Genomic DNA, 15,628 nt, shown 5'->3' with positions numbered 1-15,628 from the left:
AGAAATGATTAAATAAAAGAGCTGAATGGAAGATTTCAAAGAGTGACTCTAAGAAAGCAAAGTATTATCGTGAAATGTGCAAAGATCTGGACTTAGAAAACCAAGAGGGAAAAACACGCTCTTCATTTCTCAAGCTGAAAAAACTGAAGAAAAAATTCAAGCCTCAAGTTGCAATATTGAAGGATTCTGTGGGCAAAAAGTTGAGCCATTCAGGAATCATCAAAAGAAGATGGAAGGAATACAGAGTCACTGTACCAAAAAGAGTTGGTTGGCATCAACCATTTCAGGAATCCATAGTACTGAAGGAAGAAGTTCAAGTGGCACTGAAGGCTTTGGTAAAAAAAAAAAAAAAAAAAACAAGGCTCCAGGAACTGATGGAATACCAATTGAGATATTTCAACAAATGGATGCAACACCGGATGCAATTACATGTCTATGCCAAGAAATTTGGAAGCCATCTACCTGGCCAACCGACTGGAAGAGATCCATATATATGCTCCTTCCAAAGAAAGGTGATCCAGTGTAATGGGGAAATTATTGAACAATATCATTAATATCTCACACAAGTAAAATTTTGCTGAAGATAATTCAAAAACAGTTGCAGCAGTACATCGACAGGGAACTACCAGAAATTTAAACTGGATTCGGAAGAGAACTTGGAACAAGGGATATCATTGTTGACTTCAGATGGATCTTGACTGAAAGCAGAAAATACCAGAAAGATGTTTACCTGTGTTTTATTGACTATACAAAGGTATTAGACTGTGTGGATTGTAAGAAATTGTGGATAACATTGCAAAGAATGGGAATCCCAGAACACTTAATTGTGCTCCTGAGGAACCTCTACATAGACCAAGAGGCAGTCACTTGAACAGAACGAGGGAATACTGCGTGGTTTAAAATCAGGAAAGGTGTGTGTCAGGGTTGTATCCTTTCACTATACTTATTCAGTCTGTATGCTGAACAAATAATTGCAGAAATTGGGCTATATGAAGAAGAACAACCCACAATATGCAAACTGCACAATCATGCTTGCCGAAAGCCAAGAGGACTTGAAGTACTTACAGATGAAGACCAAACACTACAGCCTTCAGTAGGGATTACACCTCAAACTAAAGAAAACAAAAATCCTCACAACTGAACCAGTAAGCAACATCATGATAAATGGAGAAAATAATGAGGTTGTCAAGGATTTCATTTTACTTGGGTCCACGATCAATGCCCATGGAAGCAGCAGTCAAGAAATCAAATGGCGTATTGCATTGGGCAAATCTGCTGCAAAAGACCTCCTTCAAGTGTTGAAAAGCAAAGATGTCACTTTGAGGACTAAGGTGTGCCTGACCCCAAGCCATGGTATTTTCTGTTGCCTCATATGCATGCAAAAGCTGGGCAATGAATAAGGAAGACCCAAGAAGAATTGATGCCTTTGAGTTATGGTGTTGGTGAAGAATATTGAATATACCATAGAGTTCCAGAAGAATGAACAAATTTGTCTTGGAAGAAGTATAGCCTGAATGCTCCTTAGAAGCAAGGATGGCGAGACTTAGTCTGACATACTCTGGGCATGTTACCGGGGGGAACCAGTCCCTGGAGAAGGACATCATGCTTGGTACAAAGTAGAGGGTCAGTGAAAAAGAGGAAGACCCTCAACAAGATGGATTGACACGGTAGCTGCAATGATGAGTTCAAGCCTAGCAATGATTGTGAGAATGGCGTAGGACTGGGCAGTGTTTCGTTCTGTTGTATATAGGTAGCTATGAGTTGGAACCCACTCGCCGGCACCTAACAACAACAACATTGAAGAATGGAGTGTCCAGAACTAAAGAACATATTTTTAAAGAAAGCAAACACCCAGGTACAATGTAGTACCTTAACTGTTATCAATCACTACTTAATCTAATTAGTTTAGAAGCTATTTTAAAGAGCTTAATTAGATTAAGCTGTGATTGATAACACTTTATATCTACTCGAGTAGAGTACTTCTTCTAATTCACCTTTCATCTTTATGCTTCCTGTCAAAAGCCTGTTCCAGGCATGAACTGAGTATGGGGAGGGATTTGGGAAACAGGTGATGGGCACTGAAATCACTCTGGGTCCCCCTCAATGGGCTGAGCCAGTAACCTCGGCAGAGTCCTTGGACACAGACTTTCTGAGACCTCATGGTGCGGCCTGGGCAAGGACATCCTGAAATTCTACCTCAGGAGGCCTGAAGGGTTGCAAAATGTAGACTTGGGGGCTTGCAGGATCAGATGAGGCTTCAGAGACCTAGCTAAACAGATTTGGTCTAGAGCAGAGCTTAATTATTTTTAGAAAACTGGAGTGTAAATGTGAAATTAAAACAGATGAGCACAGGTAGGACTTCTCTGCTTAGCAGGCCCATAGGTGCCTGGGGCTGTCCCTGCCCACCCAGCTTTAGGTCAACATGAGTAGTAAGCTGCTGGTCACAGTGGGGACAGGGACAGGGTTGGGGTCCAGGTTGCTTAGGCTGCCTGTGGAAGTTCATCATTGCCTGTACAGCACAGCGGGACGGGGCACATGGGCTCCAGGAACTCTGACTTCCCTTTTCGGGCTGGGAACTGTGGGGAAAGGGCACAAGAAGCAGAAGGTTATGTCTGGGGTGGGACTGTATAGACTTCAATCTCTCCTGGGATGGGAGCAGGAGGTGGGGAGGGAAGCTGGACCTAGTGTAGATTAAAGGCTTCTCTTCCATCTCCTCTCTACAGCCCGAATGTGCGATGCCCACCTTCGAGGTCCGTCGGGCATCATCACCTCCCCCAATTTCCCCATTCAGTATGACAACAATGCACACTGTGTGTGGGTCATCACAGCACTCAACCCTGCCAAGGTAAGGCTCTCCGGGACTGGGAGGGTATCCTGGGGGCAGGACTGGCCTGGGGGCACTTGGTCTGTGAGGGCCTTGAAACCCCAAACATACTCGTGGTGGGGTCTCCAGAGATAATTCTTAAAAAATGTTTTTAAATTAAATATCAAGTAGATAAAAAACATATTTATTAAATATAAAGAAGATCAATACAACAAACACCTGTGTAGCTATCTCCCAGTTTAAGAAGTAACCATCACAGTTACTTTTGTGATGCATTTCTGTCACCAATCCCATTCCATTCCCCGTACCCTCGGAGGTAACCGTGCATCTCAATCCTGTGATTATCATTTCTTTGCTCTTGATAGTTATTACTTAAGTGTCTATTCCTAAGTAGGCATTGTTTAGTATACCAGCATTTTAACTGCATGTAAATGTAATCATGTTGTATATATTCTTCATCAACATCACTCAAAATTATGTCTCAAACGTTGGTCTGCGTTGTGTGGAGTTTTGCACTGCTGTGTACTTGTTTCATGTTTATTTCCCCTTTAGTTTCTTTTTTTTTTCATGACATGCCCTTTACTCTCTCTTGTCAAAACCCACAAAATAACCTGCTAGAATTTTTATTACAATTATATCAAAACTATAGATCAATTGCAAGCTCTGGTGGATCCGTGGTTAAGAGCTCAGGCTGCTAACCAAAAGGTCAGCAGTGTGAATCTACCAGCTGCTCCTTGGAAACACTATGGGACAGCTCTACTCTGTCCTATAAGGTTGCTAGGAGTCAGAATTGACTCCACAGCAACAGGTTTGGTTTTGGCTTATAGATCAATTGTAGAAGGACTGATGTCTTTATGCTGTCGAGTCTTCCAATCCATGAATGTGGTACATCTCTCCATTTATTTAGGACTTCTTTAGTGTCTTTCAGTAAAACTGAATAATTTTTTCCCATTGCAGATCTTGTACATTTTCCAGTGTATTTACTCCTAGATACACGTTTTATATTTGTTGTTGCTGTCATGAACCATATCTTTTTAAATAGCATTTTCTAGCTGTTTCTTGTTGGTGTTTACAATGCAATTGATTTCAATATTTTGGTTTTTGTACAGAACAACTCTTTATAATTTATCTGTGAATTCTTTGGGGTTTTCTACATAGGCAATCATCTTCTGCAAAGAAAGATGGTTTTGTTTATTCCTTTCCAATCCTTATACCTCCCCCCCCCCCCCCCTTTTTCTTGCTGCCGTGTTCTGGCTATAACTTTCAGTATAATGTTTAATCATTGTGATAGACTGCACCCTTGTTATTGTTTGATGTTAAATAGAATGTTTTTTATTGTTTCTTCATTCAGTATAATATTAAGGGGTTTGTTTCTTTTTTAATTTGTAAATACTCCTTTTTAGATAGAGGAAGCTCCTTTATAACCGTGATTTACTAAGAGCTTTTATCACAAATGCATATTGAATTTTATCAAGTAACGTCTGCATGTATTGATACAATCATATGATTTTCCTCCTTTATTCTCTTAACCTGGTGAATTACATTGATTGATTTTTCTAATATTAAGCCAGCCTTACATTCCTGGGATAAACCCAACTTGGTCATTTATTATTATCATTTTTGTGCATACCTATACATGATTTGCTAATATTTTGTTTAGTAATTTACATCTATTTTATTAGTGAAATTAGCCCACAACTTTTTTTTTTTCTTATTGCTTTTGCCAGAGTTTTGTGTCAAGATACTGCTAGACTCATAAAATGACTTAGAGAATGTTTCTATCCTGTGGAGTTATTAGTGGAAAATCAGAGTAACTTATGCCTTGAAACTTTGGTGATAAAAAAAAAAAATTTTTTTTTTTTTTTTTTTTTTTACTTTCCAGTAAAACTATCTGGGTCTGATGTTGCCTTTGTTGGAAGATTTTAAGCTATAGATTTAATACTTTTAAGAGCTAAAGAATTACATAGGGTATCTTTTTTTTTCTAGAGTCCATTCCACTAAGCTTTTAAATTTATTGGATATAAAGTTGTCCATACTATTGCTTATTATATTTTAATCCTGCTGTTGCTGTATTTCTGTTCTCTTTTTCATTCCTAATTTTGTATCGTCTTTTTTTTTTTTTTGTAAATCAGTGATACAAGAGGTTTCATGTTTTGTCTGTTTACAAATAAGCAACTTTTGGTTTTGTTAATACTCCTTTTAATACATTCTCTATTTCATCAATTTCTGCTCTCGTCTTTATTATTTTCTTCCTTCTATTGTATGTGGATTTATTCTGCAGTTCTTTTCCTAGCATCTTAATTTTGATGCTTAGGTTATTATTATTCAATCTTATTTAAGCAACTAAGGCTGTAAATTTCCCCCTAAGGACTACTTTGACTACATTCCCACAGGTTTTTTTATATACCATTTCTGTCATAGCTTAGTTCTAAATATTTTCTATTTTTCAGCATTCTTTCATCTGTCAACCATAGATTATTTAGAAGGATTTCTTAATTTAATTTCCAAACAAAAGAATTTTCTAGCTCTCTTTTTGCTACTGATTCTGAAGTTTGAGATCAGAGACTGCTATCTGTATTTGAGTTGATTTTATGGACCAGAAATGGTCATTTTTCATGCATACCCTATGTGTGCTTGGAAGGAAAAAAAAAACTGTTTTGCAGTCATCATGTTCCAGTATGTCAACTGAATAGAGCTTGTTAGTTGTGTTTATATCCTTTATGTCCTCAGTGATTTATTTTATGTATTTTTTTTCTTTTTTTATTGTAATTTAGATGAAGGTTTACAGAACAAACTAATTTCTCATTAAACAGTTAGTTAGTACACATATTGTTTTATGACAGTAGTTAACAACCACACATCATGTCAACACTCTCCCTTCTCAATCTTGGGTTCCCTATTACCAGCTTTCCTGTTCCCTCCTGCCTTCTAGTCCTTGCCCCTTGGCTGGTATGCCCCTTTAGTCTTGTTTTGTTTTACAGTCCTGTCCAATCTTGGCTGAACGATGAACCTCAGGAGCAACTTCATTACTGAGCTGAAAGGGTGTCCAGGGGTCGCACTCAGGGTTTCTCCAGTCTCCGTCAGGCCAGCAAGTCTGGCCTTTCTTTTTGTGTTAGAATTTTGTCCTATTTTTCTCCAGCTCTCTCTGGGCTCTCTATCGTGATCCCTGTCAAAGCAGTCAGTGGTGGTAGCCAGCCGGGCACCATCTAGTTGTACTGGACTCAGTCTGGTGGAGGCCATGGTAGATGTGGTCCATTAGTCCTTTTTTCTGTCTTCTTGATCAATAAACTAAAGAAAGAGGAATATTATAATCTCCCACTACAATGGTGATTTGTCTATTAGCACTCAAGTTCTGTCAGTTTTTGCTTTATGTATTTTGTGATTAAGTTATTACAGCATGCAAGTTGAGAATCGGATCTTTTTTAAAAAAAAATCGAATGTAATGACTCTATCTCTAGTAATTTTTTTTTTTTTTTTTTTTTTACCTTAAAGCTTCCCCCTACCCTGCAGCTGGTATATCAGCTTTCTTTTGGTCTTTTTCTAATAGATCTTTTTCTGTTCTTATATTTTCAACCTTTCGCTTCTTTAAGTTTTATATAAGTTTTGTAAATAGCTGAATTTAAAAAAAAAGATTTCGGTCAAACAATCTACCTGTTAACTGAAAGATTTTGGCCATTCAAAATATACACATCATTCTGTTCTTTAACTGTTACCTAAAATACTCTAGAAATATGAGTATGCATTCTTAATGATAGCTAACATTAAACAATAATTTTATGTTTCTACTAAGAAGTCAAGGATCTTAGAACACTATAAGTTTAATTTTCCTCTCCCAACCCGTGCGCTATGGTGTCCAGCATTGTCATTTTACCTTGCTTTTTCTCACAAGGCATTATTGTATTGTGTAATAAACCCAGTGTCCATTTAGGTTTACTCAGATTTTGACCACTTCTTTGTTCACCATTCCTTCTTGCATGTCAGTTCTTCTCCCTGGAATCATATTTCTTCTGTCCAGAGAATATATTTTAGAATTTCTTTTTGTGTTGATGGCAAACTTTCCTAGTTTTTTGTTTGTATTAAAATGTCTTCACTTACCCCTTGTTTTTGAAAGAACGCTCCTTCTCTCTGGATGTTCCATTCTCGGTTGATAATAATTTCTCCCTGCACGTGGAAATATTATTCCACTGTACTCCATTGTTGCTGTCAGCTTATTTCCATCCCTTTGTGTGGCATCCCCCTAAATGCTTTTATTGTCTTTTCCTTGTCTTTGGTGTTCTGCAGTTTCATTCTCATGTGTCTAGGTATGGATATTTCTGTATTTATCCTACTTTGAGATTCATTAAGCTTCCTGGATTTATGAATTGTGCTTTTCAGCAGTTCAGGGAAATTTTTAGCCATTATCTTTTCAACTGGAAAAGATTTTCTCTCTTTTCTACTTCTGGAAGTCTGACAAAACATGTTAATCTTTCTTACTGTGTATTCTCTGTCTCTTATTTTCTCTCTCTTGTTATATTCACTAATTCTCTGTTCAGTTGTGTCAAATCTCTGTTAAATTCATTGTCTTAATTTTCTGGTGCTTCTATGACAGAAATACCACAAGTGTATGGTTTTAACAAAGAGAATTTATTTTCTCATGGTAAAGTAGGCTAAAAGTCCATATTCAGGGCATCAGCTCCAGGGGAAGGCTTTCTCTCTCCGTCGACCTTCTCATCAATCTTCCCCCGGACTGGGAGCTTCTCTGCACAGGAACCTCAGGTCCAAAGGACACACTGCACTCCTGGCACTGCTCTCTTGGTAGCATGAGGGCCCCCTGTCCCTCTGCTAGCTTCTCTCTTTTATATCTCAAGAGATTACCTCAAGACAAAATCCAATCATAAAGATTGAGTCCTGTCTCACTAACAACTGCCACCCATCCTCCCTCATTAACATCATAGAGGCAGGATTTACAACATACAGAAAATCACACAATACTGGGAATCATGGATCAGCCCAACTGGTACACACATTTTGGGGGGACATAATTTAATCCATGACATTCATTCAGTTAAAAAACAAACAAACCTTTTGCCGTAGAGTTGATTCCGACTGCCCCATAGAGTTTCCAAGGAGTACACAGTGAGTTTGAACTGCCAATCTTTTGGTTAGCAGCCATAGCTCTTAGCCACTACGCCACCAGGGCTTCCTTCATTCAGTAAGGTTTATTTTTATTTCAATTTTTTTTTTTCTTTTAAGGAAGTACTGTTTGGTTCTTTTTCAAATGTTCTTGGTCATGTATAATAAATAGTCTTACTCCTTACTCATACTTTTAGATCCTTCTTTAATTCTTTAAATATGTTAAGCATACCTATTTCATGTTGTTTTTGCTAATGCCAACCTCTGAAGTCTTGGACAGTTTGATTCTATTGTCGATTGTTTCTCATCTCTTGCTCCCAGAACTGTGTTTCTGTCTTTGTGTTGTACTTTTTGACTACGTGGTGATAACCATAAACTTTGTCTGTGGGAATTATCTGAGACCTGGATGGATGTGAATTCCTCCAGAAAGAGTTTGCATTTGCTTCTGCCTGGTGCCTGGGGACACCACCACCTGGGACCTCTTTAGGCTAAATTTCAGTATGAAGGTTTTCAACTACCCAAGTATTGTGAAATTGTGAAGGCTGCAAACCCATCTCATACATTACGGTGTCCAGTATTTTCATTTTACCTTGCTTTTTCTTGCAAGGTATTATTGTCATTGTGTAATAAAGCCAATGTCCATTTAGATTTACTCAGTTGTTGACCACTGAGGGTGACTTAGAGTTATGAAACCTCAGGGGAAATTTTCTGTTCTCTGTACACTCAGTGTCAAGGTCTGAGGTACACATTTTGCCTCCAGACACCCTACCCCTACAGGATGGTAGAAGCAGAAGAGAAGGAGGACAGGTTTAATTCTAGCTGATCCTTATGCTAAGTGTTCTGCCCTTGGCTAGCCCAGTTTTTATGCAGAGGAGGGTCTCCCTTGTTGGCCCCACCTTGGTGGACCCTGAACTTTGTTCCTGGTCCCTCTTCGCTACTAGGCCCTGAAGACCAAAGTTCTACTTCACTAGTTTTTAAAAATGTACTCAAGACCAAAACTACTTCACGCTCTGAGTCACTTTCCAGGTCCCTATATTCAATATGTCTGGGACTCTGTGGGACTCTGAGTATTCCTTACTAACTTTTGCTGACTTGTAGAAAGATATATATATTTTTTTTAATACAGCATTTTAAAATTCTTTGGGCAGAGTACCCAGGGCCACAGTTCTGGAATCATGGAAAATAGATTTCCACTGAAAAGCATTTTACAAAGAAAGATTCACATGTTACTCAAACCATTTGGTGATGAGCCTAGTCAATGAGGAAGAATACTTCAGCCACAGGGGTTGAAGATGGAGGCTAGACCAGGAGAAGGACTTGCTAACATAAGGGTATCTATCAAGTAGTTGCCTTGAGGGCTCTTTCCTGAGTGCAGTTAAAGATGCTTATCTCTGTTTTATTTTGAACCTGAAGGTGTAGTATAAAGGAAAGTCTACTTGAGGCTCAAGAAGTTTCTGAGAAACCATTTGATTCACCCTCAGAAGGTCTAGCCTTAGCTGGCATGTGGAGGTCAGTGACCCCATCTACGTTACTCCTCACCTTGCCCTGGTAGTGACACCAGTGTGAGTTCTTGAAGCCAGGCCCTCTGAAGAGCACACTCTCGGGGTCAAGCAGTGTAAAGGGTGTTCCCACATCTCCATGAGTTCTTGGTGGGCTTTAAGTAGTGACACAGAAGCCCAGAAAGGCTCAAAAGGGCCCCATCCTGACAGAAAACAGGAGGAGAACAGGGAGCATCCATCCAGTGCAGTAAGGAGGGTATCAGTATGGAAACTCAAAATCTAAGAGTGAGGAATGAAAACTGCCTCCCTGCAAATGGCAGGGAAAACCGATGCTGTATTCCTAACCCTGTTAGGAACTGGCTCACAGGTGAGCTATACATGTGTCCGCGGACTGCCTATCCATTTACCTTCCAGACGTCTGCTTCAGCAAAAAACACGGCCTCTGTAAGTTCACTTTCTGTTTTATGAGATTATCATTCATTCAGTCATTGACTGGAGATATGATCTCTGCCCTTGAGGAACTTGCTCATAGGAGGGAAGACAGGCATATAAACAAAAAAACTAGAGTACAGATAAATGCTAATGGAGGCAGCCCAGAGTGCTATGGGAAAACCAGGGAAGGAGCTACTAACTGAAAGGTCAGGGAAGTTTTCTCAGGGTAGGTGACATTTGAACAGGGTGAGAGGTAAGAAGACTTAGAAATCTCAAAGGGGACACATGGGCGAAGGTTTGGAATAGCCTCCTGGAACTGAAAGTAACTCAGCATGCCTACATCAAGATAAGGATGGAAAGGTAAACAGGGCCAGATCTTGGTGAGTCCTGCATGCTTGGCAAAGAGGTTTGGTTTTATCTTGAACCAGAATTTTTAAGGGTGGAAAGGCTAGACTGCTGACAATAACAATAGCTATTTCATAGATAGATAGAAGGCTACGGTAGAGTCAACTTTCAACTCATGGCGACCTTATGTATAATGAAATGAAACTTTGCCTGGTCCTATGTCACCCTCACAATCTCCAGCATGTTCCAGTCCATCATTGCAGCTATTTTGCCAGTCCCTTATCCTCACTGGCCCTCTAATTCGCCAAATACAATGCCCTCCTCCAGCAATTGATCCCTCTTGATGACATATCCAAAGCAAGAGAGTCAGACAATGTTCTGTTGTGATCCATAAGGTTGTCACTGGCTGATTTTCAGAGGTAGATCACTAGGCCTTTCTTCCTAGTCTTCTTAGTCTGGAAGCTTCACTGAAACCTGTTCACCATGGGTGACCCTGCTCATACTTGACATACTGGTGGCATAGCTTCCAGCATCGTAGCAACACACAAGTCATGACATGCAACACACAAGCTACCACCATGGATGGTGGAACAATGTCTTACAATATGCTTATTCTGTGCCAAGCACTGAGGTAAGTTTTCTATATATTTTATTTAATTCTCTTAATAGTATAATGAATTGGATTTTAATTGACCCATTTGATGAATGAAAAAACTGAATTATGGTTGAGTTAAAGGTTAGGGAACTTAGTCACAGTATGTAACCAGTAAGTGGCAGAGCCAGGATTTAAAACCAGTCTTTCTGGTTCCAACACCCATACGCTTAAATAGTTGTATCTTGCTGCTGTGCACAACAAAGTTTTGGAGTAGACAAAAGAAGATGAGATTGACAGCACTGGGATTAGTCTTGGGAAGGACAAAGGTTACTCCTTCTAAACCAGAGAAATAGAAATAAGGTCTGAGTGTTTTGAAAGATTACTCTGACAGCCATGGAGTAGATTGGAAAGAGCAGGGCTTCAGAACATTCGAACCCCTGCTGAGGGTTTGCATTTCTACCCTAAGTATACCAAGTCAGAATCTATATTTTAACAAGATCCCAGGTGATTCTTATGTATAATAAATTTGGAGAACCACCACTGGTGGCTCAGTGGTTAAGAGCTCAGCTGCTTACCAAAAGGTTGACAGTTCGAATCCACCAACCACTCCTTGGAAACCCCGTGGGGCAGTTCTGCTCTGTCCTATAAGGTCGCTGTGAGTTGGGTTTCGGGTGACTCCACTAGTGGTTCTCAGAACTGGTCCCTAACCAGCAGCGTTAGCATCACCTGGGAATTTTTTAGAAATGCAAATTCTCAGCAGGGGTTGGAACCAGAATGAAAGAGTTTGAAGCCCTGGAAAAGGGATACTGGAGGGGTCAAAACTAGTTGGGAGGCTGAGGCAGTTACCCAGGTAAGAAAAATGAGGTCATCAACCAAGGCTTTGGAAATATGGAGGAGGAGACAGATTTGAGAGATTTATAGGATCCAATGAGACTTGGTGGCTGAATGGATGTGGGAGTTGAAGAAGGAGTAATTTTATTCAATATTGCATCCCCAGTGCCCAACACAGTGCCTGGCACTTAGTAGGCACTGGATAAATATTTACACAATGAATGAATGAGTGATAATTCACTGCTTTTTGGCATGGACAAATGGGAGACTTAAAAAGGAGACACAAGAGGAGGAACATGGTATGTAGGGGTCAAGAGGGAGATGGGACATCCGGTGGTATTTAACTACACTGGTTTTTTAAGCTAACAATCAGTAACAGATTCTTTTTCCCAAATTGAGATTGTAAGACAAGCTTTACCAAGTTTGTACAAAAGGCATGTATTGCTTTGTAGTATAACACACTTTATTGATCTTACTAGACCTTAAAATTAACTTTTTAGAGTAAAATTCTCTTTGTTTATCAAAAGTAAATAAATACACTGGTTAGAAACTGGATAAATTGGGTTCAAGAGAGACATTTGGGTATTATCTCATCAGCATGTGGGTGGGAGTCTAAGCCTAAGAAATCAGACAGCATTTCTTGGGAAGAGTGAAGAGAGTAAGAAGGTTCAGAATGGATGGGAAACACCATCCTAAGAAAGAGCAGAGAAAAGAAGGGATCCAGGGAAAGAAACGTAGCAGGAGCAGTCTGAGAAGTAAGAAGAGGACCATGCTATAGAAGGAGGAAGTTTCCAAGGAGGCCATGCCTGATGATGGCAATGCTGAAAATGGTCTCATTGGGTAAGGACTGAAAAGAGACCATTAGCTTTGACCTTGGAAGAAGACCTTTCCGTGGAGCTGTGGGGACAGATGCAGACAGCAGTGGGGTGAGGAGCAAATGGTTGGGAGGTGAGCTTCTGGAGACCATTCTGAAAAGTTTCATGGTGACGCAAAGAAGGAGAAAGGGCAATAGCAGGTGAGGGGGCTCAGGTGGAGAGAAGGTTTGGGCTGCTTTGGCATTTTTGTTTAGTTTGTTCAGTTTTTCAGAAACTTGATAATATTTGTAGGCTGAGGACAGAGCAAGCACAAAGGAAAAGGGTGAAGATGTAGGAGAAAAGGTTGGTGACTGAAAGGAGGTCCTAGAGGAAGTAAGAGGGAAGTAGGATTGAGAATGCCCGGGTTCCCTTCGCAAGGAAGGGGGCACTTTTTCTTCTGAGAAAAGTAAACCCCAAAAAGCCTATAGCTGTCGAGTTGATTCTGACTCATAGCAACCCTATAGGACAGAGCTGAACTGCTCCATAGGGTTTCCAAGGAGTGGCTGGTTAATTCGAACTGCCGACCTTTTGGTTAGCAGCTGTTCTCTTAACTACTGTGCCACCAGGGCTCTGAGACAGAGTAGGAGGTAAAGAAATACCGCATCCTGTTAGGAAAGGGAGTTGAGTTTTGCCTGCACAGTGTGGAGTTGGGTGTGTGTCCCCTCATTCTTCTCATAGTCGTGGGATGATTGTGCATCCCAGTACCCGCATATTGTGGGCGTGAGGATCCTTCTGGAAGTCCATGCCCCTTGTAGGACTGCTGCTGGCTGAGCATGGGAGGGGGCTAGGAGTGTTCCAGTGACTAGCATCCCCCAAGGGCAAGAAGAAGGCCCAAAGAAACAGAAATGCTCTGGTGTTGGCATAACCAAGAAGCTGTATCGAGATACCAGCATTAACTGAGCACCTACAGGCTATGCAATGGTTCTACACAGTGGGACCAAGAAGAACTTACTGACTTACTGGGGAGGTGGGTTAAGGGTGTATCTCTTCTCAACATACCAGGAATAAAACAAATGAAAATGCCCCAACCCCATCTTTCTGGATGCTCTGCAGATTCAGGGCAAAGGGAAAAGAAGTACAGGGTGAGTGGTACCGGCTTATCCCACAAGCAACCTCCACACTCTCATTTTGATTGGGATGTCCTTGGAAAATGTTAACCCCACCTCGGGCATATGGACTGGCTTAGTCCTTAGAGTCAGTCTTCCCACGGTAGTATTCCCCAAACATGGTTAATCATCAAAAACATCTAGGGAGACTATAAAAACATAGATTCCCAAGCCTTTTTCCCAGATGTTTGGTTCAGTAGGTCTGGGGTGGGTGTTTGGAACATGTATTTTTAAAGAGCACCCTTGTGGTTCTGTCTAGCCAAGCTTATATGATAAAGAACAAACTCCCTGGAGGATACATACGGGGCCCATCCTCCGTCACTCCCTTTATGCCACCCAGCCCCAGCCACACTGAGCTCCTGGCCCCTTAAGATTCATAGACACACCTGGTCCTTTAAGACCCCTGTCTGTCCACATGCCCAGACCAGTCCAAGTGCCCCCTCTTCCAAGAAGCGTTCAGAACTCCGCCAGGCGTTGCTCCCTCCTCTGCTCCAACAGCACTTCCTCAGAGCCTTTTGTTGGAGCGCTGATCATGCCGTTCCGTGTTTAGAATCACTTTCCCCCTTAGATCACTGGTGTCCCGAAAGCAGGAATGGTGCTCTGTGTACTTCTGCAGCAAGCACAGAGCTGGGCACAAGAGGGACTCTGCAAACGTTTGAATGCATTCATGATGGATGGAGGAGACACATCTCTGTGTCAGGCAGCAGTCAGGTGTGGCTCTGCACCTGTTGGGCTACAGGTGCAGGCTGTGGCCCCAGGGCTGCTGCCTGTTAGGACCTTTTGGCTCAGCCTCATACAAGATGTGGCTGGTGAAATGTCCATATTCAGTTCCCAAGCCCGACCTGCATCCGTGCACCCTGTCTGCACATACCTGCCTTTCTTTTGCAGCTTCTCGGTGTGCACTTAAGACATATGATCCAATTTGCATATAAGCCTCACTGAATTTGGTCAGGAGAGTTAACTCACCTTTGTCAGAAAGGAAGAAAAAGCAGGAGAGACAGAAAGAATATTCATGAGGGTAAGAGAAAGGAGGGGTATGGAAGGAAGAGGGAAGGGAAAGCTCATTTCCTGAACTTCAAAGCCAAAGATAACAGCATTTTGATTATTCACTCCTTGGGGATCATCGGTGTCGCTGTTCCCTGTGCCAGCCTGAAGAATTGAGAAATAAATCTCCCAGCAGGTGCTCACCGGCTAGTGCAAATGTCACGAATGCGTTTGGCAGTCCATTTGTTCACTCATTTATTCATTCTGCAAACATTTACTAATGTCCTCTCTGCTGAACCCTGTGCGAGATGCTGGCGATCAAAGAGGTTACCCCAATGTGCCCCACAGCCCGCGTGCCCCACAGCCTGACTCCTCAGGGCTGGGCAATGCCAAACCAAGACAACTAACCCAGTTGTTGCAGAGTCGATTCCTACTCGTCGTGACCCTGTGCGTTACAGAGTAGAACTGCACCATAGGGTTTTCTTGACTGTAATCTCTGTGGATGCAGATCTCCAGGCCTGTTTTCTATGGGTTGCTGGATTCGAACCACCAATCTTTAGGTTAGTATTCTAGCACAAACTATTTGCACAAGGCATTTCTTTAACCTGCCTACTCCTACTCTGAAATCTGATTCCTTTCCCTTTTAGAGTTATCTCCACTTATGCATCAGTTCTTGAATTCTTCTTCCCCAGAACTGGTATCACCTGTACACTTTTCTCTATTTCTGAAGACAAGGCAGGATTTTGTGCCCCTCATACTGTCTCTGATTTCGGCACGTGTTGCACTGTATCTATTTTGTACTGGCTCATGCGTCTCCTCTACCAGACTGTAAGGTCTGTGAGGGCAGCAGCCATGTATGTCTTGCCTACCATTGCCTCTTCAAAGTCTGGCATTTGGTAAGTGCTGAAGAGCTGTTGAATGAATATGTGAATTAATTAAGTAATTAGTTAACTGATTAATGAAAGAATGAAAGGGTTTGACTGTTCTCAGAGCTACCAAAATGAAACCTGAGGTAGTAACCAAAGTTCTAGGACCTCTGAAATTTC

At 41.2% G+C, this 15,628-nt stretch overlaps 1 protein-coding gene across 1 annotated transcript in view; it reads left to right on the top strand.

The window, feature by feature from the left end:
• Nucleotides 1-15,628, top strand: part of CSMD2 (CUB and Sushi multiple domains 2) — a 786,100-nt gene that overhangs the window by 443,197 nt on the left and 327,275 nt on the right. The window contains exon 10 of the mRNA XM_049878694.1: nucleotides 2,724-2,845. Coding sequence (XP_049734651.1) covers nucleotides 2,724-2,845 — 122 coding nt within the window. The remainder of the gene's footprint in view (nucleotides 1-2,723; nucleotides 2,846-15,628) is intronic.

This window comes from Elephas maximus, chromosome 3 (genome assembly GCF_024166365.1).
Source record: "Elephas maximus indicus isolate mEleMax1 chromosome 3, mEleMax1 primary haplotype, whole genome shotgun sequence".
In the NCBI taxonomy this organism is placed as follows: domain Eukaryota; kingdom Metazoa; phylum Chordata; class Mammalia; order Proboscidea; family Elephantidae; genus Elephas; species Elephas maximus.
The sequence above is the reverse complement of the archived record's forward strand: the minus strand, read 5'-3'. Positions and strand labels throughout refer to the sequence as shown.